General features: G+C 37.2%; 1 protein-coding gene across 1 annotated transcript; it reads left to right on the top strand.

Annotated features, from left to right (window-relative positions):
* The first annotated feature begins 2,978 nt into the window (after positions 1-2,978).
* LOC106928488 (complement C3-like) lies at positions 2,979-21,129 on the top strand. Its single transcript, XM_088004454.1, has 43 exons — positions 2,979-3,089; positions 3,933-4,128; positions 4,245-4,407; positions 5,034-5,128; positions 5,358-5,446; positions 5,886-5,968; positions 6,060-6,147; positions 6,254-6,356; positions 6,445-6,565; positions 6,869-6,984; positions 7,248-7,394; positions 7,784-7,883; positions 8,013-8,104; positions 8,183-8,374; positions 8,470-8,625; positions 8,723-8,852; positions 9,343-9,411; positions 9,574-9,771; positions 9,859-9,976; positions 10,084-10,172; positions 10,267-10,406; positions 11,069-11,281; positions 12,022-12,085; positions 12,180-12,269; positions 12,372-12,578; positions 12,698-12,773; positions 12,885-13,044; positions 13,539-13,634; positions 13,795-13,945; positions 14,046-14,131; positions 15,482-15,559; positions 15,665-15,820; positions 15,905-15,967; positions 16,864-16,945; positions 17,045-17,093; positions 17,178-17,268; positions 18,231-18,320; positions 18,421-18,523; positions 18,742-18,831; positions 19,871-19,963; positions 20,064-20,147; positions 20,263-20,407; positions 20,876-21,129. Exons 1-43 carry the CDS (start codon positions 3,022-3,024, stop codon positions 21,015-21,017), a joined length of 4,962 nt encoding a protein of 1,653 aa, XP_087860580.1. The 5' UTR covers positions 2,979-3,021; the 3' UTR covers positions 21,018-21,129.
* Positions 21,130-21,305: the final 176 nt, after the last annotated feature.

Genomic DNA, 21,305 nt, shown 5'->3' with positions numbered 1-21,305 from the left:
CTTGAAAAATATTTTTCCTTTATTTCATGATAGGAGAAAACGAAACAACTCTATTTATTTCATGGAATATTTATTATTAATTTGTTGATACAGTATTTATTTATTGACTACATTTTGAATAAAACAGCTCTTTATAATGGCATTTCATTCAGTTCATTTTTTTTTAAATACAGAAATGTCACCCCACTAAATGACTTCGGCATTTTTTTTTCTCTTTCTCCTGTCATTGCCCTTAGCTTCTCTATGACATGTAGGTTTTGTGAGTTTGTTGGCCAATGCATCCACAGTAACGTAACACAGCAGTCATTAACCAAACGGTGGTAATGCTAACATGGTGGGCAGCTGCCATGTTGAAAATAAAATTAGCTATAAAGTTTGTCAGTATGGGAAGCATGAGGTGCTCTAAAGTTTCCTGATAGACCTCTACACTGACTTTGGACTAGATGAAACAAAGTGGAGCAAATCTGGAAGAAAACACGGCTCCCAAAATCATCAGTCAGTTTGGATTCTGTTAGGGATGCGCAATTGCAAATTATTCACCATCACAGTTTCAATGACTTCCATACAGATATTACAAAAAACTACAAACTGTCCTAATTGACTGTTTTATCATTATGGAATCAGGCCCTCCGTGCTTTTAATATATTCTGTGACATTTGTTTAGTGTGACACGAAAAGGTTTCAAAGGTAACGACGTGGTCAGCCTGCTTTGGGAAGATATTTTATGGCTTGCCCTCTTTGTGGAGAGCGCCAAGACAGACGAGGCTTTCCCCCTCAATTGTGTAGGAAAAAATGATCTTATAAGATCACAATTCTCAACAGTTTCTATTGTTTTAGGCAATAGTCCAATATTCTCAATGAGCCAAGTAATTACTAAGCAACAAATGCTTTAACAAAATATATGTCATTTTGTTTCCAATGTGTCTACATATTAAAATAATTTTCTTTAAAGTAAATAAAAGTTTAATAAATATTCTAATTTGTTGAGATGTGTCTGTATTCGAGAAATGCTCCAGGCATCAGTCACCCTGCTTTTTGCGAGGAGCCGGGTTTAATAATTAGAGGCAGAAGTCCCTGAGTTCACAACGCCTTGTTTGCCTTCCGACATGCCTTCCTCACTGCTCAAACAAACTTGTCCGCATAACCGTAGTTATGTGTTTTTTTTTAAACAAGAGAAAATCCTCACATGCCCTGGAAAACATGCAGAATAAGGGCAAACGAAAAGCTTCCCGTCCTAGAAACAAAACAGAAACTGTTGAAGGAGAGAAGAAATGAGGAGACAATCATCACATTACTGTTGAAAAATGACGCTCATGTGACAACTTCTTTCTGTCTTCTTTTCTTTTTTCTTTCTTACTTACTTCATTTATTTCCTTTGTTCTCTACTTTCTTCTTTTTTGCCATGTTACACATTTCATTACAAAGCTGGTTGGCTCACTCAAGGGCAAAGGGCGCCACCTTGAGCTAGACTGCAGTAAGTGAAAGGACATCTGTTATCTCAGTCTGAGATAGTTGAACTTTTGCAAAAGTTACCTCACACAACTGCTGGCAATTCTGGGCGGCGATTACTTTCATTTACAATCTTAATATGAAAGAGAAAGTATATTAACGAAGCCATAAATGTGAAGGTTTCCAGATAATTACGGATGACCTGAACTCACCTGACTTATAAGTGTAGAGTGAGAAATTAAAGACAAGCAAACGCTTCCAGGTTAGAGAAAGTTTATCCACGTCAACAAAGTACGGAACGGAAAGAAGATATCTCTCAAATACGTTTAATAACGCAAAAAATAAAACCCAGAAATGAGTTAAGAAACACCAGTGTCATCAACAGTTTTGCAAAGAACAAAATCTACAGTCTTGTGAAAATATTTAACAATAACTCCTTGCTTTATGTTGGCAAGAGAAAAATACATTAAAACAGTTTCTACTATGAAGCAAACAACAGAAACGTGCTGCCAAATTATTCTTAGCTCCTAAAACTGTTTCACTTGTGACATCAAATTATCTTAAAATCGCATTTAACAGACCACCACAAATCAGTGCTTAGAGTTTTGAAATCTGAAGGAACTGATGAAAGGTTTTATAAAGTCTTTTACACCTATGAATTTTATAAATTTGATGTGAGGTTGTATTCAGCGTTCCAGAGTCAATTCTTTGTAAAACCTGCCAGTCACAGGTTTTCAGTCATGTCACAACCAGCTCTAGGAACTGAAAGTTAATTCATTTTTCACTTTACACATTAAACTGATTAGACTGATGTTTTCAGACCTATAGATTTGTTCATGATAATGACATTTTTTTCCTGATAACTATGTTTTTTTTTACAATCATACAATGAATACATATAACGACTCAGTAAGATTGAAACATTACAGTATGCTATCTTTATCCTACTTTTTTATTTTTTTTATCTTTTTTGTTTAAACATATGTTTTTCTTTCACTGCTGAAAATGCTCCTTTGCAACTCCAAAAAGTCCCACCAATAATTTACCTAGAAATTGCATAACAAAACTTTTGCAACACCAGTTTTTTTGTGTGTGTTTTTGCTTGTTTTGTGTCTTTAATCCTGCATGTGTTTATTGATTGACCACCAGCGGCCGGAAAAGAATCGAAAGCTAAAAGAGAGTTTAAGGAAAATTAAAACAGCACATTAATAATAGGTACTTTAAAGATAAATAAAAAAATCACAACTTCATTGAGAGTATTTGTTCCCGTGATCTTGCAATTTACTCGCCTTCAGACGTTAGTGGGACACGCAAACCCTTTATTGATTTATTTTTCACTATTTACTTATAGAGATTTTCTTTTTTTCAGAACTGAACAATTTCTCAACTGCTGCTGGGAATCTGTGTGTTTCATCTGTTTGTTTACCGTATGCGCATGCAAGAGTTGGACAGACGGGAGGGTGATGGGGGTGAATGTGGGAGGGGATCCCCAGCCCCTGAGCTCGGAGGATAAAAGGGGCGCTCAGCCGAGGCTCAGTCTACCCTGGCAGCAGATCAGAACCGGACCGGAGGATGAGGAGAGCTCTACTGCTGCTGCTGGCCTCTCTGGCCTTTGCCTCCCTGGCTGATGGAGCTGACCTGTAAGTACACCTGAGTGTTTGAAGCATGACAAAAATTCATATATATAAAAAAAAAAAAAACGCTCAAGTTTGTTTTCTTGAAGATTTTAAATTAGTTGGTATACTTTGTCAAATGCCTTCACTTAAATTTTTTATTTCTTGTGTGAATATTTTAGCAGTTTATAGTTTGCTAAATCTTTACTGCTAGTACAGTTTTCTAATAATCAACTGCTGTCCATTAAGCCTCCTCAAGCGGTGCCAGACAGCTGCCCTAAATTTTTTTGTGCAGTGTTTGCGTGGCCTCGCCTCGCTCCAGACACGGCAAACAGAGTCGATCGTCACCATCATGAGCTTCATTGATCCTCTGCTGGATCTTAATCAAGATAATCAATGGCTCATTCATTAAGTATGAAGTCCAGAGTGGAGATCAAAAGTCCGCTACTGAACAAACAAATATGAAAAGATTGCACAAAACGGTAACCAGAGGACAATTTGCAATGTAAAAGGCCTTGAAGCAGGTTTCTGCTGTTTCAAGTGGAGCAATAATATAATAATGTAATAGTAATCATTCAGTCCTTTTCTGCAAAAACACAAGAGTTTCCCTGAAAGCCCAACATTATACTTTACAATGTTGCATGCAAGGGGTACATGCAATCTACTTTTTATTTTATTTATTTTTGTTCATTATTCCGTTTTGCACTCTACATTTAAGGAAACCTAGAAAGGGTTCAGCTAGAAGTCTCAGTTGTCCAATGCATGTTTTGCTGCCTGCAGCACATTTAGTGTAAATTATTGTTTCGCACAAGTGCTAACCAGAGAATGTATCTTTCAAAATAAATAACGTACAATTTGATCTTTCTGTAGCAAAGTGATGTCTGCCCCCAACCTGATGCGAGTGGGAACCGCAGAAAACATCTTTGTTGAATGTCAGGACTGCACTGGAGGGGACATGGTGGTCAGCATCAACGTGATGAACCATCCGGAAAAAAACAAGAAGCTGACTGGGACAACCGTGACCCTCAACGGGGCGAATAACTTCCAGGGGTTGGGAAAAGTGACGGTGAGTAAAATACTCAAACGGCTGCTAACATCCCTCGATGCAAAAGTAGGCTTTTCATAAAAGGGTTCTGTTGCAGCTCCTGAAGCAAAGCATCCGTCTTTTGATTCTGATTTCAGATGCCAGTGGGAGAATTCAGAAAGGATCCCACCGCAAAACAATATGTTTACGTGCAAGCTCAGTTTCCGGGCCGATTGCTGGAAAAGGTTGTCCTGGTGTCCTTCCAGTCTGGGTACATCTTCATACAGACCGACAAGACGCTCTATACGCCCAACAGCAAAGGTGAGTCCAAAGCAAAACAGGGCCAAATCACCGGTATGCTGAGGGTATCAAAATTAAGCTTTACAACCTTGGACTCATTAAATGCAGAATATTTAAAATAATATAAATAAATTACAATGAAAACAGACAAAAACAGTTATTTTTAAGTTACTCATCCTGATAAATCAGTTTTAAAACTCCAAATTGTCCTATATTTGAATAAGGCTTTCAATAGAAATCTTAATTCCAACATAAACATAAAACATTTCAATTGTTTTTAGAAAGATGTTTATAGCTTTATTGTAACTTTTATCTAAAGGCATAAAATAGTTTTCAATTGTGAAATACATAAAAAAAAATTATATCTCTGGAGATATGTTTTATCCCCCCCACCAATCAATCAATACAATCATAATTGCATGACATAAAAAAAGGAAACAAAAACAAAATGCCTCACAATGATATGATAAACCAAAGGTCCTTGATTTATTTTACAGACTACAAAGTAAAACCAGAAATATTTAGAAATGATAATTTTTATGGCCTGCTGTGAAAATGTCTTCAACATATATGACCAAGTATTGGCTATGAAATATAAATATAAAAGGTCTTGAGAAGTAAAAAGGACTTTCTTCTCTCCGTGTCAGTTTATTACAGGATGTTTGCCTTGACGCCTCAGATGGAGCCTGTGGAAAGAAACGATGAGAACCAAGTTGATGCCTCTGTCGACATTGAAATTGTGGTATTGTGTTCCCTCATTCGTATCCATTTAGTGACTCAGTTTCACATTTGAATCATGCTGCCCCCTGGTGGTGAAAAGTGGGAGTTGAAGCCGCTCTATGGAAGTAAATATGTGTCACCAGCATTGGTGTCCTGCTGGCACATATTTACTTCCAGACCAGTCAGTCAATGAATGACGTTGGGTTGACTTTTAAAAGCAGTTTTTTGTTTGTTTGTTTGTTTTTGGTTAGACGCCTGAGGACATCATCATCCCTCTTGATTCAGTCGCTCTTAATGGTGGCATGTTCTCTGGAGATTACCAGCTTGCTGACATTGTCAGGTATTCCGTTTTGAAGACGAAAACTTGTTTTAAGTAGCTGAATGACATTCACCTGGTCATATTTAACCAAATAATTACTGTTAAATAGTCAAGATCTACATGAATTTTATTTACACACAAAAAGGAAATAAGGTGCAGAGGTTTAGTTTTTTGATTCAGGAAGCACATTGAAACATTTTATTATAATGCTTTGGATTTTTGCTAACAAACTAAACAATCTTTTTTTTTGTTATTTTTTGGCTAAAAGTGAATAATATGCTAATTTTATCTGGCTTCCTTTGTACATTTTTATGGATAAATTAAGAGCAAATGCTGGAATTTTCATTTTATTTGAGTTCAATAATTGATAAGTAAATTTAGTGCGAATATTTCATTCTTCTCAACTGATTGCTGTAAATCATATGTGTGTGTGTGTGTGTGTGTGCGTGTGTTTCCTCAGCCCCGGACTGTGGCAGGTGGTGGCAAAGTTCAAGAGCAACCCACAGCAGAAATACAACGCTACATTTGAGGTCAAAGAATATGGTAAATACGGTGTTTTCACATATGTATATTTATAATTAACTAGGTTTTCATCTGGTAGAAAAATATTTTCAAAAATGTTTTCATCTGGCAGTCCTTCCCAGTTTCGAGGTAAAGCTGCTGCCTGTGGTCCCTTTCTTCTATGTGGACAACCAAGAACTTGTCATCAACATCAAAGCTACGTACGTGAAAGATTTTCATTAGTTAAAAATTAAATAAATAGGGTTGTTATTATATTATTGTTTTGCTCTTACAGTATGGCTTTAAGAGTGATTTTTTTATGCGTAGGTATTTGTTTGGAAAGGAGGTTTACGGGACTGCCTATGTGGTGTTTGGCATTATGGAAGATAAGGTGAAGAAAAGCCTCCCACACTCTCTTACACGAGTCATGGTGAGCTCTCTTCTTTTTCAGTTCTCCATTAAACATACATTTCATGCAAGCAAAAGGCAAAACTTAACCTGGGTCTGTTGGATTGCAGGTTAACAATGGAGAAGGGCAGGTCATACTGAAAAGGAATCAGATCACTCAAACCTTCCCGAATATTAACGATCTTGTGGGAAAAGCCATCTTTGTGTCAGTCAGTGTGTTGACAGACAGCGGTGAGTAACAGCGATTGTGTTTTTCCTTGTTAGGTAGTTTTGATCTTGAGTTATGCTCATTGGCTAAAAAAAAGTTTTCAAGTCAACTTCCTTTAAAAAACGAAAAGCAAAACACGATTTGATCATTTCATATATATTTAAATATGTTTCTCTTGATCTGATGAGATTTAAAAATGTGCATGTTTCTCAGATCAAAGGAAGATTTTATCATTTGGTTGTTTTTTTATTTGATAAAACAACGGGTGATTAAGCAGCACTATTCTGTCCATTTATTTGTTTTTTATTTTTTATTTTTTTATGTAGGCAGTGAAATGGTGGAAGCAGAGTTGAGAGGCATCCAGATTGTCACGTCGCCCTACAAAATCACTTTCACAAGAACCCCCAAATTTTTCAAACCAGGAATGTCCTTTGATGTTGCGGTACAGAACCAAATGTTTTCTTCTTTTACTGTCAAAATGTTATCAACTAATAACCCTAAACTTTAGAAAATTACTCGTGTACAATGACTTATCTTAAGTAAGAGGCATCTTTAACACTGCACCCTCATTTCGTACTATTTAAACTATAATATGTCCTTCATATCTAGTACCAATTGAAGGATGAATTAATCTAATGACGTGCGATTTTTTATGAAATGTGGTGTGAGGAGGTATTCAGAAACTGATGCATTTTCCTATGGTAGGTTGAAGTGGTAAATCCTGATGGCAGTCCAGCAGAAGGTATCCCAGTGGTGATCACTCCTGGAAATGTGAGGGGATCCACAGCATCAAATGGGATGGCAAGGCTTACCATCAATACAGCAGCAACGGATGCTAGACTCCAAATCACTGTAAGCAACAGCCTAGTGAAAATGTACAAGTGAAGAAATTGCTGATTTTTTTTTTTGTAATGCTAGAACTGCAGGCAGTTATAATGGGCTCCTCGCCTGACCACCACACGCAAAAATAATACAAATAAATAAGTAATGGGAAACCACAGTAATGGCGATGGTAACACTTCTGTGAGTAAAACAACATAACATTTCAGTTCAAAGCCAAACTAACAGCTACACACTAAAACTGCCGATCAGTATGACGCAATGTAAGACAATTCAATTTATTGTGCACTGCAAAAGGTTTAGCTAACCAAGAGAAACAACAAAACTGGAATGTAAATTTTTATAAAATGATAATGCCCTGATTCTTAATCTTGAAAAACATGTGTTCCTTTGGACTACAGGCGAAAACAGACAAACCTGAACTTACGCCCGCAAGACAAGCAACAGCTGAGATGGATGCTTTACCTTATGCTACCAATAGCAGGACTTACATCCACATAGGTAAGTCATACTCCAGGACCACAACAGTGCACACAGTCAGGAAAGAACCGGTAAACTATGGAGAAGAACTGTGGATGTTATCAGCATGATGTGTTGGGTCTTAACACTCTTGGGAACTTTCCAACGCAGGCATAGACACAGCCGAGGTGAAAGTAGGAGACAACCTGAAAATCAACCTCAACCTCAACAAACCACCACAGCAAAAGGACATCACATACCTGGTGAGGGATGATTTACACCTCTCTTAGTTCGTCAGTATACATTGGATTTCTGTTCACATGTTTTTCTGTCAACCCTAGATCTTAAGCAGAGGCCAGCTGCTGAAATCTGAGCGCTACAAAACAAGAGGCCAAGCTCTAATTTCCCTAATTCTTCCCATCACCAAAGAGATGTTGCCCTCATTCCGCATCATAGCCTACTACCACCCAACCGATAATGAAGTGGTGTCGGACTCTGTTTGGGTGGATGTGAAAGACTCGTGCATGGGCTCAGTAAGACTCATTCCACCGACTCTATGAGTCAAACCTGGACTAATCCTTGGTATCTAAATCTTTTGAATTTTTTGTGCTATTTTCTCCCCATGTAGTTGACCTTGGAGTCAAAGAGGCCACTTCCGTCCTATGAGCCTCGCAGGATGTTCACTCTGAAAGTCACAGGAGATCCAGGGGCCACAGTGGGACTCGTCGCAGTTGACAAAGGCGTCTACGTCCTGAACAACAAGCACCGTCTCACCCAGAAAAAGGTACATCCTACCGTATCTAAAAATCTAGAAATTGACTGTGTATGTCTGGTTTTCTTTAACCATAAGTCTTTGGTTGGTTTATTTCTGCACCCTGCAGGTGTGGGACGAGGTAGAGCATCATGACATAGGCTGCACACCAGGTGGTGGGAGCAACAGTATGAACGTGTTCTTTGATGCTGGGCTGGTGTTTGAGTCAAGCACCGCTGCAGGAACTGCCTACAGACAAGGTGAGTTCACTTCAACCAATCTGAATGAAGCTAAATTTGATTCTGTTTAAGAATAAAATAGATTTACAAAGTGCAGCTACCTTAAACTATACAGTGTCAGGCATGTTTATAGACCCACATGGTAAAGATGAGTGAAAGAGCTTGAAATATATTAACTTTTCATTGCAGAAGCACAATCTCACGCTAAAATTAAAAAGTCAACCTCTAATTTATTTCCAGAAGTTAGTAAATCCTTTCAATACATTTAGTCAGTAAGTATTACCAGAGCTGCATTTGAATATTACTAATACAATGTTGTTACATCTATTGACAACTTAATAGATGACTTACTCCTTCGTAAGAGCTTTGGACATAAGAGGCTTTTCAGGTTGCATCAAGCTGTTATTATATAACCAATTAATGTCCTTTCAATGTCTTTGGTTTTTGAAATATATATATGTATATATGCGTGTGTGTGTCTTGTAAAGATGTGGTTTGTGTTCTATTTCAGAAAAGGGCTGCAAGGCAAGCGCCAAAAGGAAAAGATCCACAACTATCATGGAAGTTAGAACTACGCTACGTAAGAAACACAGTTTTTAGCCAATCAATAACCAAATATTGTGCCATTTGTTAAGCTACCACAGTGTTATGTCTTTCCAAGTTAGATTTATTTGTTCTAACTGCCCTGTTTCTACATGTATGCTGCCTTTTTTAACACATAGCTTTTCTTTGTTTTTCACAGTGAGTCAATTTACCAATGAGCTGGAGAGAGAATGTTGTTTGGACGGCATGAAAGAAGTTCCACTTTCATACACCTGCGAGGAGCGTAAGGCATATATTGTGGATGGTCAAGCCTGCGCTGATGCCTTCCTGCAGTGTTGTACTACGATGAAAACGCAGCTTTCTGAAAGGAGGGAAGAAAACTTCAAATTAGCTCGCAGTAAGAAATGGGAACCAATTGGTGGGGAACAGTATTCTTACTTTCCTAAAAGAAACGTTAATGATCCCATGTGCAACAACCCTTTAGGCGAGTCCGATGACAGCTACATGGACAGCAATGAAATTGTTTCTCGAACCAAGTTCCCCGAAAGTTGGCTGTGGATCGACATCCAGCTTCCTCGCTGCCCAGCCAATGCCCCCAACTGGTGAGCCATTTCAAACCTGCACAGATCTTGTATTCTATAAAAAGATAATTTGGTAACAATTTTATATGCTCGACCTTCATATCTGCTTCTGCCGATCTGTGTTTTAGTGAGGCCATGTCCATGGAGAGAAATGTTCCTCTGCAAGACTCAATCACGACCTGGCAGTTCACTGGCATCAGTCTGTCTCGAACACGTGGTGAGGCTTCTGCAACTTAAGTTTATAATTTTCCCAACATTTACATTTCTGCTCTCTTTTGGTGTCTTACCTTTTTATTTGTTTCATCTTTAAGGTATCTGTGTGGGCGAGCCATTGGAAGTTATTGTCCGTAAGGAATTTTTCATCGATCTCCGGCTGCCTTATTCCGCCGTCCGAGGGGAGCAGCTTGAAATTAAAGCGATCCTTCATAACTACAGCCCAGATCAAATAACTGTAAGTTAGAGTTTACAAATTTGGGCTGGGTCGGGCCAAAATAATTTGTTTGATGTTCTCGTCGGGCTTCTTTAAATAGCCTGCAATACATACGGCACAGAGAAAACAAATCAAGAAATAATGATCTTCTTATTGTAGTCTAAATAGAGGAGTTGATTCGCTGTGTAGGAGAGAAAGAAAGTAAAGTGCAGAGGTTTATTAGATCACAACAAGTTCACTCTGCACAATAACTGTGCGTGTGGCCCCGCCCTGCTCCTCTCCTATCAGTCACACATCCCAGATGATTTGCACTTGACTCACTGGTCACGACTGACACAATTATATTTATTATATCGAACTGGAAATATTAAACAAAAGCTAAAAATGGGAAAAATGACATTGTTTACTCAAATTATGGTCTAAAAATGAAAGCAGTTGAATTTACTTAGGGCTCAGGTCTATAATTCATGTTAATTAGTCAGCATTACTAACAACAGATCTATGCATAGGTTTACATAAATGTAACCAGCACAACACAGAAAGGGTCCGTTTACCTAGAGACAGAAAATGGTCTGTTTTGTAGACAAATGGAAGTTAGAAATTTTTTATGCACTCTGACTCTATATTAGAATTTTAGTTGATTACATTTAATTGCTTTTCTCCGTCTTTATCCTGTCCTCAAGGTTCGTGTGGAACTGATTGAGGAAGAGAACGTGTGCAGCGTAGCCTCCAAGCGTGGGAAGTACCGGCAGGAGGTCAGAGTTGGAGCCCAAACTACACGATCTGTACCATTCATCATTATTCCAATGAAGGAAGGAGAACGTAGCATCGAGGTCAAGGCAGCTGTCAAGGACTCATCCCTTAATGACGGAGTTATGAAGATACTGCGCGTTGTGGTAAGAGAGACAAAGAGCCTTTCACAGTTAACAGGGCAGACCCCAGACTGGTCAACATTCTCATTTGGACCTAAGGAAATCAATTTATTAGCATGTGTGTTGGACAGTAAGGGGTAAACTGAGAAACCCGAACTCCATCTGGATCAAGTACTGTGCTTCCCATCAGCAGTTATACAGCATATATATAATTTCCGAATATTTTTTTTTTTTACAATTAATCAGGTAATCAGAAATCGCTCTCCCTTATCTCTCTCTCGTATAAATACACTGACAGTCCCCTTCCCACCGGTCGCTTTGAAACGGTCACCACTCATTTCCGAGAGGAGAAAAACTGTCGTACTCCAAGCATCGCGTCAGATGATTTAAAAATGTTTATTGGTCCCCCAAAAATCGACAAAAACCTGGAAATTTGCTGTTGTGCTGCTAGCACATAGCAATAACTCACAGGCGGAAGTGAGCGCGCTGCACAACACAAATAATGGTCCGGCCGGAACGCGGTGTGCTAAATAATAAAACATAATTTTACGAATCTTAGAGGCAGATACATTTTCCTCGAGGAATTTTAATAATCAAGGCATCGAATCATTCGAGGAATCGTTACAGCCCTACTCTAAAATCGAATACTTATCTGTTCAATATTTATGTATGTTGTTTTTTTGTTGTTTTTTTTCGTTTTGCTTTGACCTACCAGAACCATGCAATAAATGTTTGTTTCTAATATTTGTTATATATTTTCCCAGCCTGAAGGCGTTCTGGTTAAAACTGCCCAGATTGTACCTCTAGATCCAGTTAAGAAAGGACAGGGTATGTTCACACATTAGCAATGCTTTAACATTTTCACTGATGTACAGTGGAAATATTTTTCCTAACTGATTCAATTGTACTTTTCTACTTGCAGGTGGAGCACAAGTGGAAATCCTGAACAGTAACATTCCCAGGAACGATTTGGTACCAAACTCACCAACCAGCACACAAGTTTCTGTAACTGGTGAGTTTCTGTGACTGTTACACCCACATGAATTATGCAGAGACAGCTGCTTGAAAATTGACTATCCTATGTCAATTTACTGATTTTATTTTGTGTGTGCAGGCAGAGAACAGGTTTCTGGGCTTGTGGAGAATGCCATTAGTGGTAGATCCATGGGTACTCTGATCTACCAGCCCGGAGGCTGTGGAGAGCAGAACATGATCCACATGACTCTGCCAGTCATTGCAACCACATATTTGGACAAAACCAATCAGTGGGAGGCTGTTGGTTTGAACAAACGTAACGAGGCTCTTCAGCACATAAGAACTGGTAAAGTCATTTAGATGTAAAGAGAAATGGATTTCACTTGAAATGTGTGCTCTTTTGATTGTTGACTAAATGAATGTGTGGATATTTGTGAATAGACTAATAATTTACTATCTGTTTAGGATACAACAACGAGCTAGCGTATCGTAAAGGCGATGGCTCATTTGCTGTGTGGGCTAGTCATGGAAGTAGCACCTGGTAAGGCATTCAAGGTTCAACTGTATTTTTTGCAGACAATACCTCACTTCTCAGTATTTGTTCTATATGCAGTTTGATGAACTAAACTATTAATGTTTTCTTCCCCACAAGGCTGACCGCATATGTGACCAAGGTGTTTTCTTTAGCTTACAACTTGATAGCAGTGCAAAATGAACACATCTGTGGTGCTGTGAAGTATCTGATCCTCAATGCTCAGCAACCTGATGGCATGTTTAAAGAAGTTGGAAGAGTACACCATGGAGAAATGCAGGTTAGTACACCACTACATACATTACACAATAAGTACATTTGTGTTAGACATTTTTTGCTTCTTGGCAAAAAAAACCCCTGATCCTCCTGGAAGGAGTTGATTTCTGTTGCTGCCGTCCCAAAGCAGAGTGTGACCAAACTAGCATGAGAAAGAGGCAACAGGCTGTTGGATACAGTTCTCTGGAGCATGACTGAGGCCATTGTTAGTTTAAATAATCGATTGTTAAATATTTTAAGCTAAGTCTTGCTTTTTTTTTTTTTTTTTTTTATCATCCTATTCAATAAAATTAATCATCATATTATGAAGCTTTATTACAAAAAACCCAAAAAAATAAATTAAAATTCCTGTACTTCATGTGATAAGTTTATTTCCTCCATTAAAATGTTCTGAAACTTAAGTTTTTCATCTAAAACAAAACTCCTTGTTTTCTTCCTTGACCATGATGAGGGAATATGTTACCTGACATGTTGGTGTTTGCGTTTGTGCTCATTCAGGGTGATGTGCTTGGCGGAGACTCAGATGCCTCCATGACGGCCTTCTGCCTGATTGCCATGCAGGAATCACGCACAATATGTGGAGCAACTTTAAATGTGAGTATCTCGACCTTGTCATTCCTAGGAGAAATCAACTCTGTGACGTTATTAAACAGGACGGGATATCAAAGGTTTATGCTTTCACACTGATATCCTCTATCTCGATGGCTTCCCAACAAACCATTTCATTCCCATGTTCTCCTTTTCATTTCCCTAGAGTCTTCCATCCAGTATAGAAAAAGCCGTCACCTACCTTGAGAGACGTCTTCCCAACCTCGCCAACCCTTATGCCGTCGCCATTACGTCATACGCTCTGGCCAATGAAAACAAACTTAACAGGGACATCCTCTTCAAGTTTGCTTCTCCTGGTATTTGCACTACCCATCTTGTGGAAATTGCAATTTATAAGCCGTGTCAGAAATATTTTATATTTTTACAAAAAAACAAAAAACACAAATTCTTTTTCAGAGTTAAACCACTGGCCCATACCTGGAAAAAAGACATTCACACAAGAGGCGACAGCTTATGCTCTCTTGGCTCTGGTCAGAGCTCAGGTGAGTAGAGCCATTGTTATTTGTTCATTGTGACTTTGAAAGACAAAGTTTTGAATGTCTGTTGAAGAAATTCACAAGTTTGTTTTAACATCTTTTTTTGTTCCTTCTAGTTCTTTATGCAGAGTTTCTAAAACCAGGTTTTGTCTCATCACTGGTGGATTAAATTTACAGGTTTTAGGTTAAATGCTTTGGGGAAAGTAATGCTAAATCTATAGCCTGCTCAAAAGTGAATCTCTGCCATCAAAAACTTAAAATCAAAAGGTTTTTACAGTTTGGGGCAAACACTTTATAAGGATATGTTCAGGACTATAGAGTGACGGAGCTGCTTGTTGAGAAGAAAAAACTGAGATATGCAGTTTGAAATAGTTGAAGTGAAAGAGGCTGATCAATGCACCCTACTGTAAGTTGGTTATGACCTGCAGTTTTTCTAGTTGTATTTAAAACAAACTACCATAGAAACTGGGGTTCAACAATAAAAAGTTAAATATTTTTCTTTATTACTGCTGCATCTGTTATGACTGTGGGCAAAGAGAGAACTGCTGCAAAGGGAATGGGAAGATTGTTCTTATTACATGGACTTGATGGGGAGAATTACTCCTGCATGAATTTAGAATATAGAAAGAGCTTTTGTATTTCAATTCATGGTGTAAAATTATGGAACAAGTTAAAAGAGGAGGTAAAACAAAGTAAAAATTTAATACAATTTAAAAATATATATATACAAGGAGGTCATTTTCACAAGATGTAGAAATATAGGTGAGAGTTAGCACTAATGTGTATATGTAAATTGAAGCTAACGAAATATGAGTGTGTGGGTATGGATGTATATATTTAGACATGTGTAAACCCAGGTAAGATGGAAGATTAATTAACTTATGTTTTTTTTTTAATTTAATTTAATAATGAGTGTCCATCTGAAAATATGGTTTGGGTTTATGGGGTAGGACTTCATAAGTTTCTTAGTTCTTCCTACACCTTTTCAAGCATGATAAGATTACTGTGGTACAAAAATGTCTTTTGCATTATTTGTGTGACTTTATTCTTGTATCATAAATTAAAAAAATATATAAAATAAATAAATAATTGTAGCACAAACTGATTTGTGAGTACAGTGGACAGATTAAGGAAATAACCGTGGGAGAGAGGGCATTGAAATTGTGCAGCCTATGTAGAGAAAGCACTGCTGGTTTAAGTCAGAATTTAACCCTAACTACTGTGCTGAATTGTTCTGATTGTAGGTGGACAGGATATAAACTGTTTATTAGTAGTCACTTTAAAAAGCCACTTAAAAAAAACAAAAGTACAAGTGCTACGCACAGCAGGCTCAAATCATCTCTTTTTTCATTATAGCACTTTGAAGAAGCACGGCCTATCGTTAGATGGTTTAACCAACAACAGTTTGTGGGTGGAGGCTATGGATCAACACAGGTAACTTCTAAACTTCTAGACTTTTTCTTAGGGAAATATCACTTTCCCTAGTTGAACTAGATTTTTTCTTAATTCTTCTCATTTGTAATTTTTCTGTCTTCCCAGGCCACCATTATCGTGTACCAGGCCGTGGCAGAGTACTGGACCAGAGCTAAAGAACCAGAATACGATCTGAATGTTGACATCTTGTTGCCGGGCAGATCAAAGCCTGACAAGTTCAACTTTAACAGAGATAATCAGTTCGCCACAAGAACATCTAAAGTGAGATCACAACCTCCTTTTTTAAAACTTTGAGTTTTTTTTATGATTTGCTTTTTCCTAAATTACAAATTAAAATTTCGACAGCTTAATGACATCAACCAGGACGTGAAAGTTACTGCCACAGGAACGGGAGAAGCAACAGTGAAAGTAAGTAACTTTTGTTTTTAATTCCAGATGTTTTTTTTGTTTTGTTTTTTTTTAGCATTATACAAATTGTGAACCATAAAACTAAGTTGGAAAACGTTCAGACACAACAGATTAATTCTTTCATTCAGATGCATTAAGAGTCTGATGCATTTATTATGTACAAAAATATCTATTAGCAATAATGACTGTCTACAAATTATGAAGATTTTCTTTTTAAAATACCTTTCATATCAAAGTGTTTGTCATTAAATAGTAGGGGCAGTAGTGAACATTTTTACAAAAAACAATGCTTAGCTTAGGAATTTTTGGTGACATGCACATTTGTCTGAAAAGTCTTTATTTTTTATATATATATATATATATATATATATATATATATATATATATATATATATATATATATATATATATATATATATATATATATATATATATATATATATATATATATATATATATATAAAATTTGCATTGCATTCATATATAAGCACCTCAGTGGATATGGACAGATAATTTGAAGTGCTCATGAATTGCTAGATGTTGTTTGCAGTTTAGAAACAGAAACACATCTAAAAAGTATGTTTTGACTTAATTCATTCATATTAAGGTTGGATCACAGATTTTCACAGATTTGTTTCTTTTAATTGAAATATGAAGAGGACATTGTGTGGTCTAAATTAAACAAATGTGCAGAGTTTAATGTTGGCCAGGCAAAATCTATATTTTCTACTGGGAATTGTGGATAACTTAAAACATAATTGTAGTTCAAATGAATTCTATAAAATAGTTACATTTTTCATCAGTTTTTTTTTTGTGCATAAAGTCCACAATTTGGACAAATAATATCTTGTTGTAACATCACAGCACAATAATCCTACATGTTCTTGATGTTACAGATGGTTTCGCTTTATTATGCCATTCCTAAAGAAAAGGAAAGTGACTGTCAGAAGTTTAATCTCTCTGTCCAACTAATCCCAGGTAATTTGGTATTCATTTGTTCTGTTTTTGTTATTCTCCATTCATGTGATTTGTTTAAAAAAAATGCATACTTTATATGGATTTAATTTGCTTCTTCAGATAAAGAGACAGACGATGGCAAGATTTACATGCTTAGGATCGACGTTCTGTAAGTACAGTAAACCTCACTTCAGCTCGTGCTAAAAACGGTCTGTGAAATTATCAAAAATTTCTCTGAACGTTTTGCACAAAGGTATAAGGACAGGAACAGCGACGCAAAAATGACCATCCTAGACATCGGCCTGCTCACCGGATTCACTGTTGACACAAAGGATCTGGACGCGGTAAGAGTTCGAACGAGAAACCTACGGCTGAATCCAGATATTTACATACAGTGTATAAAACGATGCAACTTTTTTATTATTTGTCAAATTAAAGCAAACTAAGCTCTTCCTAGTTTATGTCAGTTTTGGATATCCAAATTATTTCTGTTTGCTAAATGCCAGAATGATGTGAGAACTGTTGTCATGCGTACTCTGAAGCGTTAACTTTGCTACTCTAAAACCATTTTTTTAAAACTAACTTGGGGGTTGGTGGCATCTAGGAGACCCATTTGTGCCCATGTTTTAACTTGATCGCTGATGTCTTGAGATGTTGCATCAATTTTTCAAAATAAGACTGACATGACACTGTCATGAACATGACTTAACACCAGTTATGAGCCAGTCTTCATGAATGTTTGACTGTTTCCATGAAGTGTCATTTGGAAAATAATGACATTTTTAATTCAATGTTACATTAAAAGTTGCCTTAAAAGTCTATTAAAATGGCCAATTTTGCATTATTCTGTGAATAATATCACTTTTAATACAAAGTTCTGCCAAAACTCACATTAAAAGTCCATTAAAAGTGTCGACTTTGCATTAAAAGTGTCATTATACTCTTCATGACAACACTCATAACCTTCCATGAAGACTCCTTTGTGTTCATAACAGGTGCTGCATCATGTTTATGACAGTATTATATCTGTCTGATGCACTCAAATAAAGTGCTATCAAAAGCTTTCAAGACAATTCTCCAAAGAAATCTCCCCCAGAATTATAGCATGAAGCAAATCTATTGAATTTTGTTAATAACCAAAACAGGAAATGTGTTTAAGCTGATTTCAGCATATTTTTTAAACTTATTTTATATTTGAACTACACATCAGAGTTTGGCATATTAGAATTTATACTTCTCATTTAACCCAAAGTCAGTTTTGTAGCTTAAAGTATGACCCAGGCCACATGTTTATTTGTGTGTGCAGTTGTCTAAAGGACGCGCCCGCACCATTGCAAGGTATGAGATGAACACAGTTCTGTCCGAAAGAGGCTCACTCGTCATCTATCTGGACAAGGTAAATAATTCAACCTTCTCTTGTTTTGTTTTGTTTTTTTCTTTACTACATGTTGGATTATTCATTAGTGTTCCTCACTTATTTTGAAATCTCTCACCAGGTTTCACACACACGGCCAGAGGAGATCAGCTTTAGGATCCAACAAAAATTAAAAGTTGGCGTCTTACAACCAGCAGCCGTGTCTGTCTATGAGTACTATGAGCGTAAGTTTTAAAAGGGATGGGCTATAGTTTTCCTCTACAAAATAATTTTTCTGATGCTTTAAATTTATATAAATATGCACGTTTCCACTTACCTAACCTGCCGCTGTGCCAGAATTTCTCTATTGTGGGACAATAAAGGATATATCTACTTTATTCTATTCTATTCTAAGAATACATTTGTTTTAAATATGTGGGGGTTTGTTCCTCTTCTATTTCAGAAACACCTTGTGTGAAATTCTACCATCCAGAGAGGAAAGGAGGAAAACTGCTCCAGCTCTGTAGGGATAATGAATGCACCTGTGCAGAAGGTAAACAAGAATAGTTTACGTGAGGATTTTAGGTTGGAAAAACACATGGTTTACTTCCCAAAAGCTGACATTTTTCTGAAAAAGTTTGGAAAATCGCCCTTTTTCATGTAAAAATCGCACTTTGCTGTATCAAATTTTGTTACACATTGACACAAAGCGATGCAAGTTTGTGAAGTGGCAGAAGAAGAGTCAATTAGTTGATTTTAAAATATTTATATCTGAAATATTTATATCATGCTGTAGCCGGCGTGTGTATTTTGCCTCCTTTTTTCCCCAATTACCCCTAAATAAAACGCTGTGCTATTTTTATCCCTATGATCTATGAAGGCCTCAGTAGTTTGACCCAGGATATTAGTGAAGTGATACCAAAGACCAAACATTATTAATGACAAAAAGTACAGCTCACAGTTAGGAGAAGCTGTGCAGATCCGCATCGCAGATGGCAGAATCTGTTCATATGACCAATTATAAGTCATTAACTACCTAACCTTTAATGAAGAATGGAACATAAAAGTCACTGTTGAAAGAAAGCCAAAAGATTCCCATTTTCTGCTTCCCATAGGCCATGTAGGAGGCTTAGGAAAGACGTTGATGAAGAGGTTCTTGTTAGATGACAAAAAAATTGAAGTTTTTGGCCTGCACGCCTGCAGACATCTTTGTGTGGGGAAAAAATTAACGTTGCACATCAACCTGCACACGCCATCCCCACTTTGAAGCTACAATCTGCAGAAAAGCTTTTCTTGGTCATAGATACAAAATACTGAATACCCTGAGCCTGCTATTGAGGGTTCTAATAATTGTGTAAACCATGTGTAAAATATTTCCAGTCTACAGTTTTCTACTGTTCTACATGTATTTGAATAAAAAGCTTGGACATTTTCACAGTCAACATAGTTTTGCTAGGCATGGTCAATTATTTAATTACAACATTACTTCTGCTTCATGCATACCTTCATTTTTATTAGTAGTCCTCTTTAAAATGTCTCTTTCATCGGCCTGCAACATACATGAACAGAATCTCTTTTGTGTCACTTTATAGAGAACTGCAGTTTGCAGAAAAAGGGTCAGATTAACAACGATGAGCGCACAGCTAAGATCTGCGAGAGCACGGAGACCAGCAAGATAGAGTTTGGTAAGAAACAACAGGCATGAAAATGTCTAACAAAAGAAGACATACTTTTTTAGTTAGAGCAATACACGAGATCTCAAGCCTGTACATTGTCTGCCCACAGCGTACAAAGCTATGGTGGAAACGAGTGACTTTGACTTGTCTACAGACTCGTACATGATGCGCATAGTGAAAGTTATTAAAGAAGGTGGGTATTGAACTCTTTGAAGGGCCATGAGTTGGATTGTTGTTATGTATCAAGTCCCTCAGTGACCTCAAGATCCTCACTCGCTTTGTCTTCTTGTTCTACAATTTGACCACAGGAAGCACTGATGTTGGTCCTACTGGTAAGCTGCGCTCATTCCTCAGTTATCAGCACTGCAGAGAAGCTTTGAGTCTGCAAAAGGGCAAAACTTACCTCATCATGGGATCATCCAAAGACATTCACAGAGACGACCAGAAGCAAACGTAAGTTGTTACTTGTGCAAGTGGATCATTTAAAATCATCACTGCTCATTAAAAGCTAACGTTCTGCTCAGAGAACTAAACATAAAAAATATCCTGAATGCAATTGGGAAGTTTGAGCTAATATATATTTGAAAGGTTTTAGTTTTGGGGGGTTTTTTAAGGCTGGACTGACAATAAAACTTTAAATTAATCTTTTTTGTTAACAAGAATTACACAACTTTACATGTAAATGTCCTCTTATCCATACAGAGTGTGTGAACATTGACCCACACTAAGGGGCAAACAAATGACCCGTAGCACGTTGCAGAGACACCATAAGCTCCTCTGCCGTTAACAAGCTGGCATAAAGTTGCATCTAAATTATTAAATAATATGAAGCTCATATAGCTTTTGATCTGGATGCAGAAAATATATTTACTTTGACTTTTCGTGTGTGTGTGTGTGTGTGTGTCTTCCTGCTCCTCTTAGGTTCCAGTATGTGCTCGGGGAGAGGACCTGGATTGAGTACTGGCCCTCAGAAGCAGAGTGCCAGAGCGATGAACATCGACCTACCTGCATGGGCATGGAGGAGATGGAAGATCAGTACACCACTTTTGCATGTCAGCAGTAACTGAACTCAAGAAAACAATGGTCATGTATCCAATAATGTTTTTTTGCAATGTTTGTAAAGGTTGTCCAGAGTTGGCTGTATAAGACCTAAAATAAAAATATATTAATCAAAATCTGACGTTCTCTTTTGTCTCAGAGTCTTGACTTTTGATGCTTGCATACACAACATGTTTCAAATATGTTTTCTCTTTGTCCTTTCACTTGACTTATTCGTGTTCTTAGTGGTTCATTTATATGTCTCATGTCTGAAAAATGATGACACATTCTTTTACATAATATTACTACTTTA

This window comes from Poecilia mexicana, unplaced genomic scaffold, assembly GCF_051168715.1.
Source record: "Poecilia mexicana isolate PSO_F unplaced genomic scaffold, ASM5116871v1 scaffold_1, whole genome shotgun sequence".
Lineage (NCBI taxonomy): Eukaryota > Metazoa > Chordata > Actinopteri > Cyprinodontiformes > Poeciliidae > Poecilia > Poecilia mexicana.
Note: the sequence above shows the minus strand (reverse complement) of the source record. Positions and strands in the feature narration are given on the sequence as shown.

Bases quoted from the DNA above. Each gene is read 5' to 3' on its own strand.
- LOC106928488 (XM_088004454.1), top strand. From the start codon at position 3,022: ATGAGGAGAGCTCTACTGCTGCTGCTGGCCTCTCTGGCCTTTGCCTCC. The intron at 5,129-5,357 runs GTATTGTGTTCC...GTTTTTGGTTAG, and splicing joins CTGTCGACATTGAAATTGTG to ACGCCTGAGGACATCATCAT. The intron at 17,269-18,230 runs GTAAGAGTTCGA...TTGTGTGTGCAG, and splicing joins ACACAAAGGATCTGGACGCG to TTGTCTAAAGGACGCGCCCG.